This window comes from Podarcis pityusensis (genome assembly GCF_964106645.2).
Source record: "Podarcis pityusensis genome assembly, chromosome: 4".
Lineage (NCBI taxonomy): Eukaryota > Metazoa > Chordata > Lepidosauria > Squamata > Lacertidae > Podarcis > Podarcis pityusensis.
In genome coordinates, this window is record NC_138027.1 from 23,716,678 (window position 1) to 23,729,789 (window position 13,112).

At 38.8% G+C, this 13,112-nt stretch overlaps 1 protein-coding gene across 2 annotated transcripts in view; it reads left to right on the forward strand.

Annotated features, from left to right (window-relative positions):
• The window catches only part of IFT88 (intraflagellar transport 88), a 34,404-nt gene that overhangs the window by 6,693 nt on the left and 14,599 nt on the right, over nucleotides 1-13,112 (forward strand). For both annotated transcript variants that reach the window (XM_081002540.1, XM_081002541.1), the window contains exons 9-17: nucleotides 796-886; nucleotides 1,620-1,724; nucleotides 3,202-3,304; nucleotides 4,139-4,253; nucleotides 5,044-5,275; nucleotides 5,923-5,993; nucleotides 6,495-6,581; nucleotides 7,641-7,740; nucleotides 12,726-12,812. In XM_081002540.1, the coding sequence (XP_080858666.1) occupies nucleotides 796-886; nucleotides 1,620-1,724; nucleotides 3,202-3,304; nucleotides 4,139-4,253; nucleotides 5,044-5,275; nucleotides 5,923-5,993; nucleotides 6,495-6,581; nucleotides 7,641-7,740; nucleotides 12,726-12,812 (991 nt within the window). The remainder of the gene's footprint in view (nucleotides 1-795; nucleotides 887-1,619; nucleotides 1,725-3,201; nucleotides 3,305-4,138; nucleotides 4,254-5,043; nucleotides 5,276-5,922; nucleotides 5,994-6,494; nucleotides 6,582-7,640; nucleotides 7,741-12,725; nucleotides 12,813-13,112) is intronic.

Genomic DNA, 13,112 nt, shown 5'->3' on the forward strand with positions numbered 1-13,112 from the left:
TAGTCTGTTGGCCAAGGCTTAGTTAAAAGGCTAAGCACCAAGCTAATTGTAGAAGGGAACTGAATGATTATCCTCAAGGGTTCCGTTTGGATTCAAAATCAGAGTGACATGGTAAAAGTAAAAAATCTTTTTTCATGTAAGGAATAAAACAGTTTGTAGCAACTGGAAAAGCTCACTGCTAAGGATCACATCAGTCTTTATATCTTATTTATTTTTGTATACCTGAGGCTTATAAGATTATTAAAAAACTACAATAAATTGATGCATGCAATTGCAAGAATAATAGCAACTTAAAAAAGAAATGGCATCATCAAAAGTTGGAAGATTAAAATCAAGTCAGAACAGACAAGTCAGGTGCCAGGTGATTTCCCCCCCCCCCCCATCTGTAGGTTGGAACCAGGGAAGTGCAAGCTGATTTCTTCTTGTGGAACAGGGTGTTCTCACTGAAATATGATTTTGAGGATTGGGGGACCCTCCAGAATGGCTTGGGATGGAGAGTAGGGTCCTGCAGTGTGAAGGAAGAATCACTGGAATTAGAGGAGGGGCACATTTCATGGGTGGAAGTGCCTTTCTGCTCATGCAAAGCACATTTGAATCCAACTCCTTGATGGTAGCAGGCAAACTCCTACATCTGAAGAGGGTATTCTATAAATGTACCACCAGAGAAGACTCCCATCACCAGCTTATTCAGTTGTTGGGTTTTTTTAAGCACACATTACCAGTGGTGCTTAATTTTTGTCATGCTATTTGTGGATCTTCATGATAATTTGATTCCATTGTGTTCCCTAACTTTAGTCCGGAGGGAAAGATTAAGCAGTTGGAAAAAAAAGTGAATGAGTTAGTTGAAGAAAGCTGCATTGCTCACAGTTGTGGAGACTTAAAGTTGGTAAGTCATAGCCTTTCATTTAAGCTGCTGCTTTCAGCTTAGTTGGCATACTGATAGCTGAAGCATATGAGATGGCTGCCACAAAGAAGCATTCCGTGAACATCCCATAACATTGGAAGTCATTTGCCACACAAATTGGCCCATTCATTTGTTAGAGATAACACAGTGGTGGTGCACTTGTGCAGAGCCATCAATCACTGACTCCCTTGCGTTAAGATAGACTTATATGCAAGTATGTTTATATGTGATGGATTGTACATGAAACACTTAAATTGACTAGCACTTCACCACTGGCCACTGTCCTGTCTATTTCAGACACAGTACATTTCCTCCTGGAAGAAATGCAGCGTGTTTCTGTTCTCAAAATGCAATTCTTAGAACCCAGGCCATGGAAACTCTCCTGGCTATTTAGTGTTGTTAAACTATATAGAGACAGATGTAGATTGTTTACTAGCTCCCTGGTGTGTGTGTGTATTTGTCCCTAAAGAAACACTATTGAATTTAGCCAGAAAGTACAATGAGAGCTGCAATTTCTACTATATCTCCAATTTGATCATTCTTTCTATGTGAATATGCTGTTTCTTGTTCTTTTACTGTTCTTCCACTTATTGTCTTTATGTATGCTATAAAAATGTGTTTGTATAAGTTTGTATAAGTGAAAATAAATTGTTTCATACAATGTTTTCTAAAGAAGGGCAGAAGGTGCTACTGAAATGTGATTTGTTTCTTTAAGGCTCTTGAAAAGGCGAAAGATGCTGGAAGAAAGGAAAGAGCTTTAGTCAGACAACGTGAACAAACTATGTCTCCTGCCAACATCAACCTAGATCTTACTTACACTGTAAGTACTTGTCTATTTAGCAGATCAGTTTCTGTCCCACCCTTTCTCAAGGACTTGAGGAAGGTAATGACAGTTCAGGAGAAAAAATATGTACAAGAAGAACAGTATTCCAGTTTATCAAATAGAGTGCATGTCTAAAATGTGAAGAATGGTGATATTCACATGTGAATGCTGACACTCGGATGAATTTTACAGTGCACCCCACTGTATAAGTCCAACACAATCATCAAATTTGCGGATGATACAGCAGTGGTGGGGCTCATTAGTGAGAACGATGAGACTGCTTATAGGAAAGAAGTACAGGGGTTAATTCAATGGTGTAAAGAAAACAATCTTATGCTTAACACCAAAAAAACCAAAGAACTCATAATTGACTTTAGGAGAAAGAAAAGTGTATTTTTACCATTGCACATAAATGGCGAGGAGGTGGAGAGGGTTGGTAGTTTTAAATACCTGGGCATTTACATCTCTGAGGACCTCTCATGGACTGCAAATATTAATATGGTTGTGAGGAAGGTGCAGGGGAGGTTGTATTTCCTGAGAATGCTCAGGGGACTGAATCTATCTCAGCACCTACTTCTGTCCTATTATCACAGTACCATCGAGAGTGTCTTAACCTATAGTATATTATCGTGGTATGGGAGCAGCTCTGAAACGGATAAAAAAGCTTTACAGAGAATAATTAAAATTGCCCAGAATGTTATTGGGCTCCAACTACCAACCCTGGATGAGATCTTCACGTCTCGCACTTTGAAGAAGTCACACAATATCCTGAGAGATCCCACCCATCCTGCTCACAACTTCTTTGAACTGTTGCCTTCGGGCAGAAGATATAGGACAATGAAAACACGAACCACACGCCTTCTGAATAGTTTCTATCCAAGAGCTCTGATTGCACTAAATAATGATCTCAGGGCCAGTTGCAAGAAATAGCAAGCAGGGAGTAGGAAGGAATGAGACAGGTTTTTAGGTTATGTTATGCCTTTAATAGGTTATGTTACATTCTGGAGTATGATATGTTTTTATAGATTATGTCTGAATAGGATGAGAGTGTTGGAGATACGTGCAAATGTGTATGTGAACCCGGTCTTTGGGTGGGTGTTTGATTTTCGTTGTTGTGTATACTGTGTATATACGGACAATGACAATAAATTTATCTTAAATCTTAAATTTTGTAAATGCCTAAAATTAGAACTATACATTGTCCTGTCTCGGCGATGTTAATTCAGCCACCTGGGATCTAGGGGGATTTAGTGAAGGAAGGGAGGGAGACAATGCATCCCTGAAATACTGTCTTCTCCATAGTGAAGCCAGTTGCTGGTGTTGTCATTCCATTATGCTGCTGCTGCTTCTGGGTCCTCCAGGGGGCAGCTACTCTCTTGCTACTATGCTGACTGATGCATCATTTGTGATTATGAAATTCAAAGTTGGTTGTTTCTATCATATGTTGTAAATGTTCTCACTTATTTTCTTTCAGGTGCTCTTTAATTTGGCCAGCCAGTACTCTGCTAATGAAATGTATGCAGAAGCATTAAATACCTATCAGGTCATAGTGAAAAACAAGATGTTTGTCAATGGAGGTAGGTTACATCCACAAAACCCAAACATTCAAATCAGTTATTGGGTACATCCTAGGAGATGGGGACTCTTGGTCATTGTCTTTAATTTGCAGTCAAATGAGTGAGAAGTGAGAATCGGCAGCATCTCCTGATCCAACTCTGAATTCTGATTGTGTTATTGTGATTAGTTTGAAATCTGAAGTCATATATATTTGTAAACTTACAAATTCTGTACAGATGCCAAATACTGGTTGCTTTCAGCTAAGATGACTTTATACTGCTATAGTTTGTTTCCTTCAAAAATAATTTGATAAATTCACAACCTCCCTCTTTTCAAAGTCACGTTTATTCCAAACACAAATGCACTTTTGGAGTCAATTCAGATTTTCCTATTAGGTTAAAACATGCAGGAAAAGGTACTGGGAACAAGTCCAAACCTACCCCAGCCTGCCTGCTCCCCCCTGCGCTGCCACTGCTCCCCACTTTCCCTTGGTAGAAGCCAGGTTAAGAGAGTAGATTCAAGCTAGTTTTGTGCTGGGCAAGAAGTTGCTTTTTACTCAAGGAGAATGGGCAACAGGAGAGTTTATGCTATCCTAAGGCCTGCTACTACACTCCTTAACCTGGCAGAAAATGAACCAGGCTTTTTTATGCCTTTGCTTGTTGCCACCAATAGTAGTTTCCCATTTCAAGCAATCACGTAATCATTTCGCCAGCAGATTGCTCATCCTTGCCCAGTAATTTAAAGGCTGCAGATTCATCTGTATCCAAGGTATAGATTTTCTGCATGTAACCCGAGTAAAATCCTGTGCGAGTCATGGGATACATCTGTGTCTCATTCTGTGCATTGTTTAATAGGCATGCTGAAGGTGAACATGGCAAATATTTATTTGAAGCAGAGAAACTATTCAAAAGCTATCAAATTTTACCGAATGGCTCTAGATCAGATTGCAAGTGTCCATAAAGAAATGAGGTGAGTTCCAACAAGAATAACTTTGACATTATTTGCTTATAATAATGTGATAAAAACAGTTAGAAAAAACTTTAGAATAAGTTATAAAAACAAAAATTGCCTAAGGAGGTCCACCAGGCTTGGTTTCTTCCTATTTTTTGGAGGCTAGTTCAGACGTTTCTGTGTAGACGGGTTTTCAATTGATTTAACTTCTGCCTTTGTTTTATCTTGGGGCCAAAGTTTACATGATGGAGGCAGTCATGCCTGTGCATTCACCGATCTGCCCTCTTCATGTATAATGTTGAGAGGAGGGATGTCTAACATTAACAATATACAAATTTAGTATTTATTATTACACAAATTAAATAAATAAATAAATAAATAAATAAATAGCATTAACAGCAACATGTGAACATGGATGAGAGCCAGGTTGCACTCTTGTTGCATCTCCATTACTTTGGGCATTTTTCTTCCACTCTACTAGCAGTGAGCCAAGCTGGGAAATACCAAGGGAGGTAAAGTGGGGAAAGTTTCATCTCCCCTCACAGCCTGCCCTTTTAATAGAAATCATTGGCATTATAATCATCATCTTCCTACCCTACACCCCTATTTATGGTTAAATGGGGCTGACACATGGCTGTTTTTGGCCTAGTTTGGCCCTTGACTGGTTGCTGTTTTATTGTTTATAATATTGATTACATTGTTTAAATTGCATCCATTGCATTTGAACTGAAGTGTAAGCCGAACTGCTAGTAGTATTTTTCAATCTACTCCTGTACGATAAGGTTCTAATGGTTATTTACTTATTTAGGATTAAAATAATGCAGAACATTGGAGTCGCATTTATTAAAACTGGCCAATATACAGACGCCATTAGCTCATTTGAGCACATCATGAGCACATCACCAAACCTAAAAGCAGGCTTCAACTTGATCCTTTGCTATTTTGCTACTGGAGACAGAGAACAAATGAAAAAGGCTTTCCAGAAATTAATTGCGGTGCCACTGGGAATTGATGATGACGACAAATACATTTCACAAGGAGTAAGTAGGAGCAAAGTTATATCTCCAATTCATAGGGCAAATAAGCTTGAGATGTTGATTACAGGGGTTCTTTGTTGGTATATTCCAATGGTAGTGTTGGTTCAAATCCCACATGTGCCATGCTGAGGGGGGGATGAGCTGCATAGCTTAGGGCTGTTGGTCTAGGGCAGGGGTAGAGGCCCTTGAGCTGGGGGAGGGGGCCACATCTCTTCCCTTTGGGAATTTCCCCTCCCCAGGCCACAACCCTCACTGCCCTTGTTTGAATGCTTTGGGGTGAATGGATTGCAGTTCTGAACTGTGATGATGCCTCTTGCTTGTCTGTGGAAGGGATAACGTGTTTAGAAACTCCAACTTTTGCATATTTGCAATGCAGTCTATTGTAGTTCTTTCAGCATTCTGTTACCAACAGTGACCAACAAGATGCCACTGAGAAAACCGTAAGCATGGCATGCAAGCAACAACTCTTTCCTCTTGTTGTCCCCTTTTGGGGGGGGGGGGGGAGAAGGTAATTATTTTTCTGATAGAAAATATGACATGTAATGTACTGTAGTTTACAGTCTGTTCTAATATGTGTATGTGGGTTTGTATACATCCTTGTCTGCTGATGATGTAGCTGTAGTGAATAGACATTTATTTGCCTTATTTAGGATGATCCACATACAAACCTACTGATTGAAGCTATTAAAAACGACAGCTTGCGGCAAATGGAGCGTGAAAGGTAAAGTTTGAAGTCCTTTCAAAGTTGCACCATCATAGTGTGTTCTATGAATGTGTGGAACAGCTGAGCAGAGGTCTGGTCTAGATTACTGATTAAGCAAATATTGAACTCTCACCTTTTTTTTTCTTTGCCATCCCCGTTTTTCTATGTAACTTCAAGTACCCATGTTCAGTCCTATTTGAGCTTTTTGTTTAGCTTTGCTTTTCTATTTTTATTTTTTACACTTCTGCAAACATATGGTTTTCCCCAAGTCCCTCTTGTGTGTGGATGGTACTCCTTTGGCTACATAAGGATCCAGACTCAAAGAATGAGTTCACTATTACTATATAGGATGTAGACACAACTACTGTTAATGCATCGGATGAAGTGCTCTGTATAGTTCACAAATGCTTATGCCATAATATATCCATTAGTTTTTAAGGTGCTGCAAGACTCTTGGTGTTGTGTTCTGCTTCTATATGTTTGTGGTATTTGTTTGAAATAATTTCTTGTTCTTTAAAGGAAAGCTACAGCAGAAAAGTATATCATGACAGCTGCTAAACTAATTGCTCCAGCGATTGAAACATCATTTGCTGTAGGCTATGATTGGTAGGTGGCATTTTTTTCAGCTGAGTTGCCTTTCTCAGATCACTTATCTCAGAAAACTCACATATTAGTCAGTGGTTCACCAACTACAGCCTGTAGTAGTTTGGCCCAAGCTATGTATACCATTTTCCGCTTGTATTACATTTCACCAAAGCAACTATCTGTAAACAAACAATAAATGTCCATAAAAATGGCAAAGGTGTCTTTCCCAAATCAGTTTTATCTTAAACAATAGCGAACACAGTAAATAAATAATTCACTTGTAACTTGTAATATTACAAGTGAACTCTTTATTTACTGTGTTCGCTATTGTTTAAGATAAAACTGATTTGGGAAAGAAACTACTTTTGCCGATTATATGGCTGTTTATTGTTTGTTTACAGATGATATTATCTTGGTGATATTATCTTGTGTCGATTGCAGTAATCATTGTATCACCACCCTGTTCATTGTTTTCTTGTATTACAGTTCATCATTTTAAAATGTGGCAATTCCTAAAGGTTTAAATGTTAAGCTCTTAATTCAGCAACCACATTTTTTTCTCCCTAGGGTTACAATGAAACAAGTCACAGTTAATTCATAGTATACTTGCCTGTCAGACCTCCAGAGTGTAAATCCTAATCTGAGAAGTGGTACTGTAGGTAGTGGCTCAGAATGAGAGCTGTGAGCTAGGAAATCCCTGGTTCAAATCGCACCACAGCCATAAACGTCCTCATTGGCCTTTGGCAAGCAGCTATCTCTCAGTCTCAGTCTGAAGTATAGTAATATTGCAATAGTAATAAAACTGAGCCACCATACAGGGCTGCTATAAGTCAGGCCTGTGGAATTTTTCACTTGCCAAGATAGACTCAGTGCATTAGCCTGTTAATAGACCACCAAGTGTATAATAAGCCCCTGTTGCCTGTTTGCAACTGTAAACAAGCACGTAGTTTGTTTGGATCCTAAAACCAATATATTGGATTCACCTGTAACTGATGCTTGGCAAAAACTGTACAGTTGCTTTCTTGACTTAGAGAGGCTCACTGCAACCAATAATTTCTCTGTTTTTTTATTCTGCTCCAGGTGTGTAGAAATGGTAAAAGCTTCTCAGTATGTGGAGTTAGCCAATGACCTGGAAATCAATAAAGCAATTACATATTTGAGGCAAAAGGACTTTAATCAGGTATGATAGTGTACATAGCTTCCCCCTTATTTTATCCTTACAACCACCCTGTAATGCAGATTAGGCTTCAAATGTCTGACTACCCCAGCCACCCTGACAATCTGTGTTCTAAGCAGTGGCATTTGCCACCAATCACTGCTTGCTTTCTTGGAGATCATAGAATCATAGGATTGTAGTTAGAAGGGATCCCTAGGGTCATCTAGTCCAGCCTCCTGCAATGCAGGAATCTCATACATGACAGATGCCCATCCAACCTCTGCTTAAAAACCTCCAAGGAAGAACAATCCACCACCTCTCATGGGAGTCTGTTCCATAGTCAAACAGCTCTTACTGTCAGAAGGTTCTTCCTGATGTTTAGTCAGAATCTCCGTTCTTGTAACTCGGATCCTTGCAGTTATTCCAGGTAGCCAGTGGGAAAATTTTTGCTGTGCTCCTTGGCGCTGTGGGTTAAACCACAGAGTCTAGGACTTGCCGATCAGAAGGTCGGCAGTTCAAATCCCCACAACGGGGTGAGCTCCCGTTGGTCGGTCCCTGCTCCTGCCAACCTAGCAGTTCAAAAGCACGTCAAAGTGCAGGTAGATAAATAGGTACCGCTCCGGCGGGAAGGTAAACGGCGTTTCCGTGCGCTGCTCTGGTTCGCCAGAAGCGGTTTAGTCATGCTGGCCACATTGACCAGCTCCCTTGGTCAATAAAGCGAGATGAGCACCGCCACCCCAGAGTCGGTCACGACTGGACCTAATGGTCAGGGGTCCCTTTACCTTACTAAGCTTGCCTCTTAACTACTGCAAGGTCCAGGGCAAGCTGCACTCACTCTTGCCCTTGTTAACAAGTGATACCATAATGAAATAAAAAGTGTGCCAGCTACACACTGATATTATAGGAATACTGTGGTTGACACTGAGATAGTGGGCAAATCAACTGGCTATATTTGACTGGTCCTTCAACCAAAGTGCTAACTCTTGATAGGATAGGTTTGTGTAATGTGTCTGTCCTAAATGTGTCTCTTCCACTCATACATTTAATTTATTGGTGTTCAGCTCAGCTTATCTCAATGTTTATCAAAATGTTACTTTTCCTTTCCTTTTAATTATTCCTTTCCTTCTTTTGTACTATCTCTCCCATTTTGTTTGGTACTGTAAGTATGAAGAGGTAGGTACTATACCAATACCTATTACAAGATGAAATTTGCATAGGTTTAGTGTAGTTTGTCAGTCTTTCAAAGAATTTGCAGCACTTAATGACTGGGTAAAGATGAATTGTCTCTTGCATTCTCTTCTCCTGCAGCTCAAGTCCAGCTTTCCCCACCTAAATATGGCATTAACTGTCCAGGGAACTGAATGCTGATTCAGCAGTCATGTTTATTAGGGTTGCCATACATCCAGAATTTCCAGGACATAGCCGGGATTCGGCTGTTGGAAACAGCATCTGGACGGAAAGTGGTTAAATGTCCGAGAAAATCTGGACGTATGGCAACTCATGATGGAAGTGTAGATTCTGGCAAATGTCCTTTTAAAATAGCTCAAAACTTTTTTTAAAAAAAGTGTTGCATGTAAATTTATTATTTATTTACTTTATAATAATTAAATGCACAGCCATAGCCATACCCATAGAAAGAGCTGAATCTGTTTTTAAATTTGAAAAACTGCTTCAGGGAGGGGAAGGAAGGTGAACTACTGATGTCACTGGCTTCCAACCAATCAGCACTCTGCACAGCCATCTTGTGCTGTACACACACAGAAGTGGTTTCCTCTGGGCTCCATCTGCGAGAAAGGCTGTGCTGTACTTCTAAAACATAAGTCTGAAACAAAGCACTGTGAGCGTGCTTCTGCCGCAGACTCTGTACGCATCCTCCTTCCGCTATTAATTCTTATTAAATTCAGGTCCTTGGTTAGGCAAGGTTCCATATGCATTGCCATAGTTTTACTGTAGCTGCATTGTTTTAGTTCTGTCGCTTTATTGGTAGCAATCTAGGTGTGTATCTTCTACAACTCATGCTGTAGTTCATTTGCTCATTATTGGTGCTTTCCCATTTTCTTATCCTGAAAGAAATTATATCTTCGGGGAGGTTTTCAGGAAGCCACTTGAGCACCAGAGGTGAAGAAACCATGCAAAAACTGTCCTTTGATGGCTTTTGGCTTCACGGCCCAGGGTTGCCTTTCAAATTATTTCCGACATGGTTGTTTAATTATTGTCAGTAAAAATGAGGGGAGGTGTAGAATAAAAAGCAACCTCCACTTAGCTTCAGGGTTGTTTAGCACAATACTTATTAATAATTTTAACACCTCTGTATAGAAAAATGACAAGTACAGCAAATTATAACACATTTTTATTTTGCTATGTGTAAACACAGTTTTTCCTATAAATCAAGAACATCTGTAGGAAAATACTTTTCATGACACTACTGGCTGTATTCTGACATAATAATGGGTTAGTGCTACACTCTAGCTTAGAATTACGTCCAGATGAGGGCAATGGAAGGAAAACGATGATTACTGATCAGGGGTAAGCCCTGGTATCAACTAATTTGAAATAAAATATAATAAATGGATAGTATTTCTAGCAAGCAGCATTCACTTTGCAAGATAATCTGTTATTTAGAAGGGAAGGTCTGTAGCTAAGTGGTGGAGCAGGCAGAAATCACTGGCATTTCCAGGTAGAACTGGGTAAAGTGTCTGTCTCAACCCCTGGAGAGCTGTTTCTGACTTGGGTAGATAATACTGAGCTAAATGGACCAATGGTCTATCTCAGTATATGGCTGTTTTGCTCAATTTCCCATGTTCTTGCATCTTATTGAGAAATTTAGATGGAGAGAGTGACTTATTGATGATTGGACTTTACTTAGTATGCTAACTCTTGCACTATACTTACTATACTGACTTGTTATGATTACCTAAAATGTTTCAATAACGGTTTTATACTCAAGTCCCTATTCCCATTATTTGGACACAAGTCTTGTGACTATAACAGAATTGATTTGGATAGGTGTGTTTAGGATTATAGCCAGATATTCTTAGCGATAAACAAAAACCCATGGTTGAGAGCTTCCATAAAACCTAAGCGTAAGTCACGCACATCTGAAATGCTTTCCCCCCGCACCTCTGAAATTAATGGGTTCTTTAGATAATTCATTGTAATGAGAAAAATGTTCTGCTATAGTAGAAGTATGGACTTCCTAAGTGGTTTGCTGGGGAGCAATAAACTTGAGCTAGCCCCATGTGTTTTGCATATGCCCTCTTTTGCACCTCATAAATTAAGACAGTAATGCACTTTGTGCTGGAAACTGTAAACCTAAAATATACTTAAATTCTTGGCTTGCTGCTTTAAGGTACATTCACTTTATAGTAAGTAACTGAATTTCTGTGCTCCATAAACTTCTGTGTAGGAGAAAATGGAGCCTGGTGAATTGTAACAAGTATTTTTATATTGTAGGAAAAAAATGAGTCAAACTGAAACTGAAAGAAGTATAACTTTCCAAAGCAATTTCGCATTTTGGTGGTGGCTGATATGATTATGATCTATATTTTTTCAGCAAATTTTGGAACCTTCTTTTAAAAAGCAATGAATTGCATTTATTTTAATTCCTTCTCCATGCACCAACATAATTTAAGTTCTAAATGTTTAAAAACAAAGCACTTTGTTAAGAATACTTGTGCCTAGTGTAAATCCAAATCCAATAGTACTATATTCTTTCTCCACATAGTAGAAAGTAGAGGAAACTTTGCTGAGGAGGAAGGAAAAGAGTTATTGTTGGGCTGCTTGTTTTTGTTTTTTTTAAAGTAGAGATGTGCTCTAAAGCACTGCAAAGCTGGTATGCACAGCTCTCGGTTCTTGTTAAATATAGCAAAATTAAGCACCTGCAAGAACAGCATTATATGTCTGTCTGCTGTGGCAGAATTTTACATAATTAATTACCTAATCATTATGTTATTCCACGCTATTCATTTCAGCACAAAGGAATCACAATGCAATTGGAAAAGAAGTGATCAATGACATATTATTTGCGGACAAAAAAACAACAGTAGCAAATACTGATCATATGTGCAGGATTGATTTCTTTCTCAGACACGAATAAGCAAACATCAACAATTTTCACTCCCATTTCCATCAGAATTCTCTGACGTCCCTAGTTACATCCACACTGTAGTGACATTCTCTGTTGCTGCTGCCCACAAATTCCCCCACTTAGGATCAGGGTGCCAAAAATGCAGCCATGAGCTGGCGTCATCAAAATCCAGTAATTATTTCGAAAACAAATCACTTCAAGAACCTTGCATTTGTAATACAAAATGCATACAACAAATTAATTTGTTTTAAATTAATGATTCAGTGATGTCTACAAATTTATTTATTAAAAATATGATTCAGGATGGAAAAATATAGTGTGAATCCAGAATAAAAATGTACTTATCCTGCTTTCTTAAGACTGGTCATTGACCATAATAATAAAGATTTGATTTGATTTGGTTAAAACAGCATAAAATAAAAATGCAATAATGCCTAAAGCTATTCATTGTTAAAGATCTCAGTGCTCCTTATCTTGAGACATACTGTAGATCTGTTTAATAGCTACTGAACTTACATGGCTTTCCTCAGATCACTCTGGGACGTAAAATTTCCAGTGCATAGTTATGCATGTTTACTCAGAAATCTGTTCCTTGCCCCTTCTTCCACTGAACTTCAGGAAACAGGGCTTGACTGTAGTATGTAGGCTTCTAAATGCATTTACTTGGGGAAAAGTCGCTTTTGATTTTATTGGAGCATCTTGAGTATTAATGAGTTTCTGATTGCTATCAAATGTATTTTATTCTGTGATCTTAAACATGACACATACTATCATGATTTATGATGTTACACTGACAGATAGACACTATATCCTAGCCTAAGCGTTTATTTTGCATTGCTTCTCACTACAGAAAAAGTGCATCAGCCCCAGTTTGTTTGAATGGTTTAACAACGTGAGTCACTTTATTATTACTTGCTTCTAGGCTGTGGAGACTTTAAAGATGTTCGAAAAAAAAGATAGCAGAGTTAAAAGTGCAGCTGCAACGAACCTTTCGTTTCTTTACTTCTTGGTGAGTGAATGCGTGGTGGGTGTATTTCAGTTAATTTACTTAATCCAAGTCTGAGAGCATGTGGCCCCTTTGGATTTAATATATTTTGTCTTAAATTCAATTAGTAGTGGTTTAGAAGATAATTGTTGAACACATTTATTTGAATTAGAATGTTAAAACTGCCAACTCAGCTTCATTTTAATTGTTTCTTATGGTTGCATCCAACAAAGTCGCCCTACTTCTGCTTGTGCAATGGGACTTTCTTTCCTCCATTCCCTCACTCAAAAAACCCCCTTCTGCTCTGGAAATTTGGGGAAAACC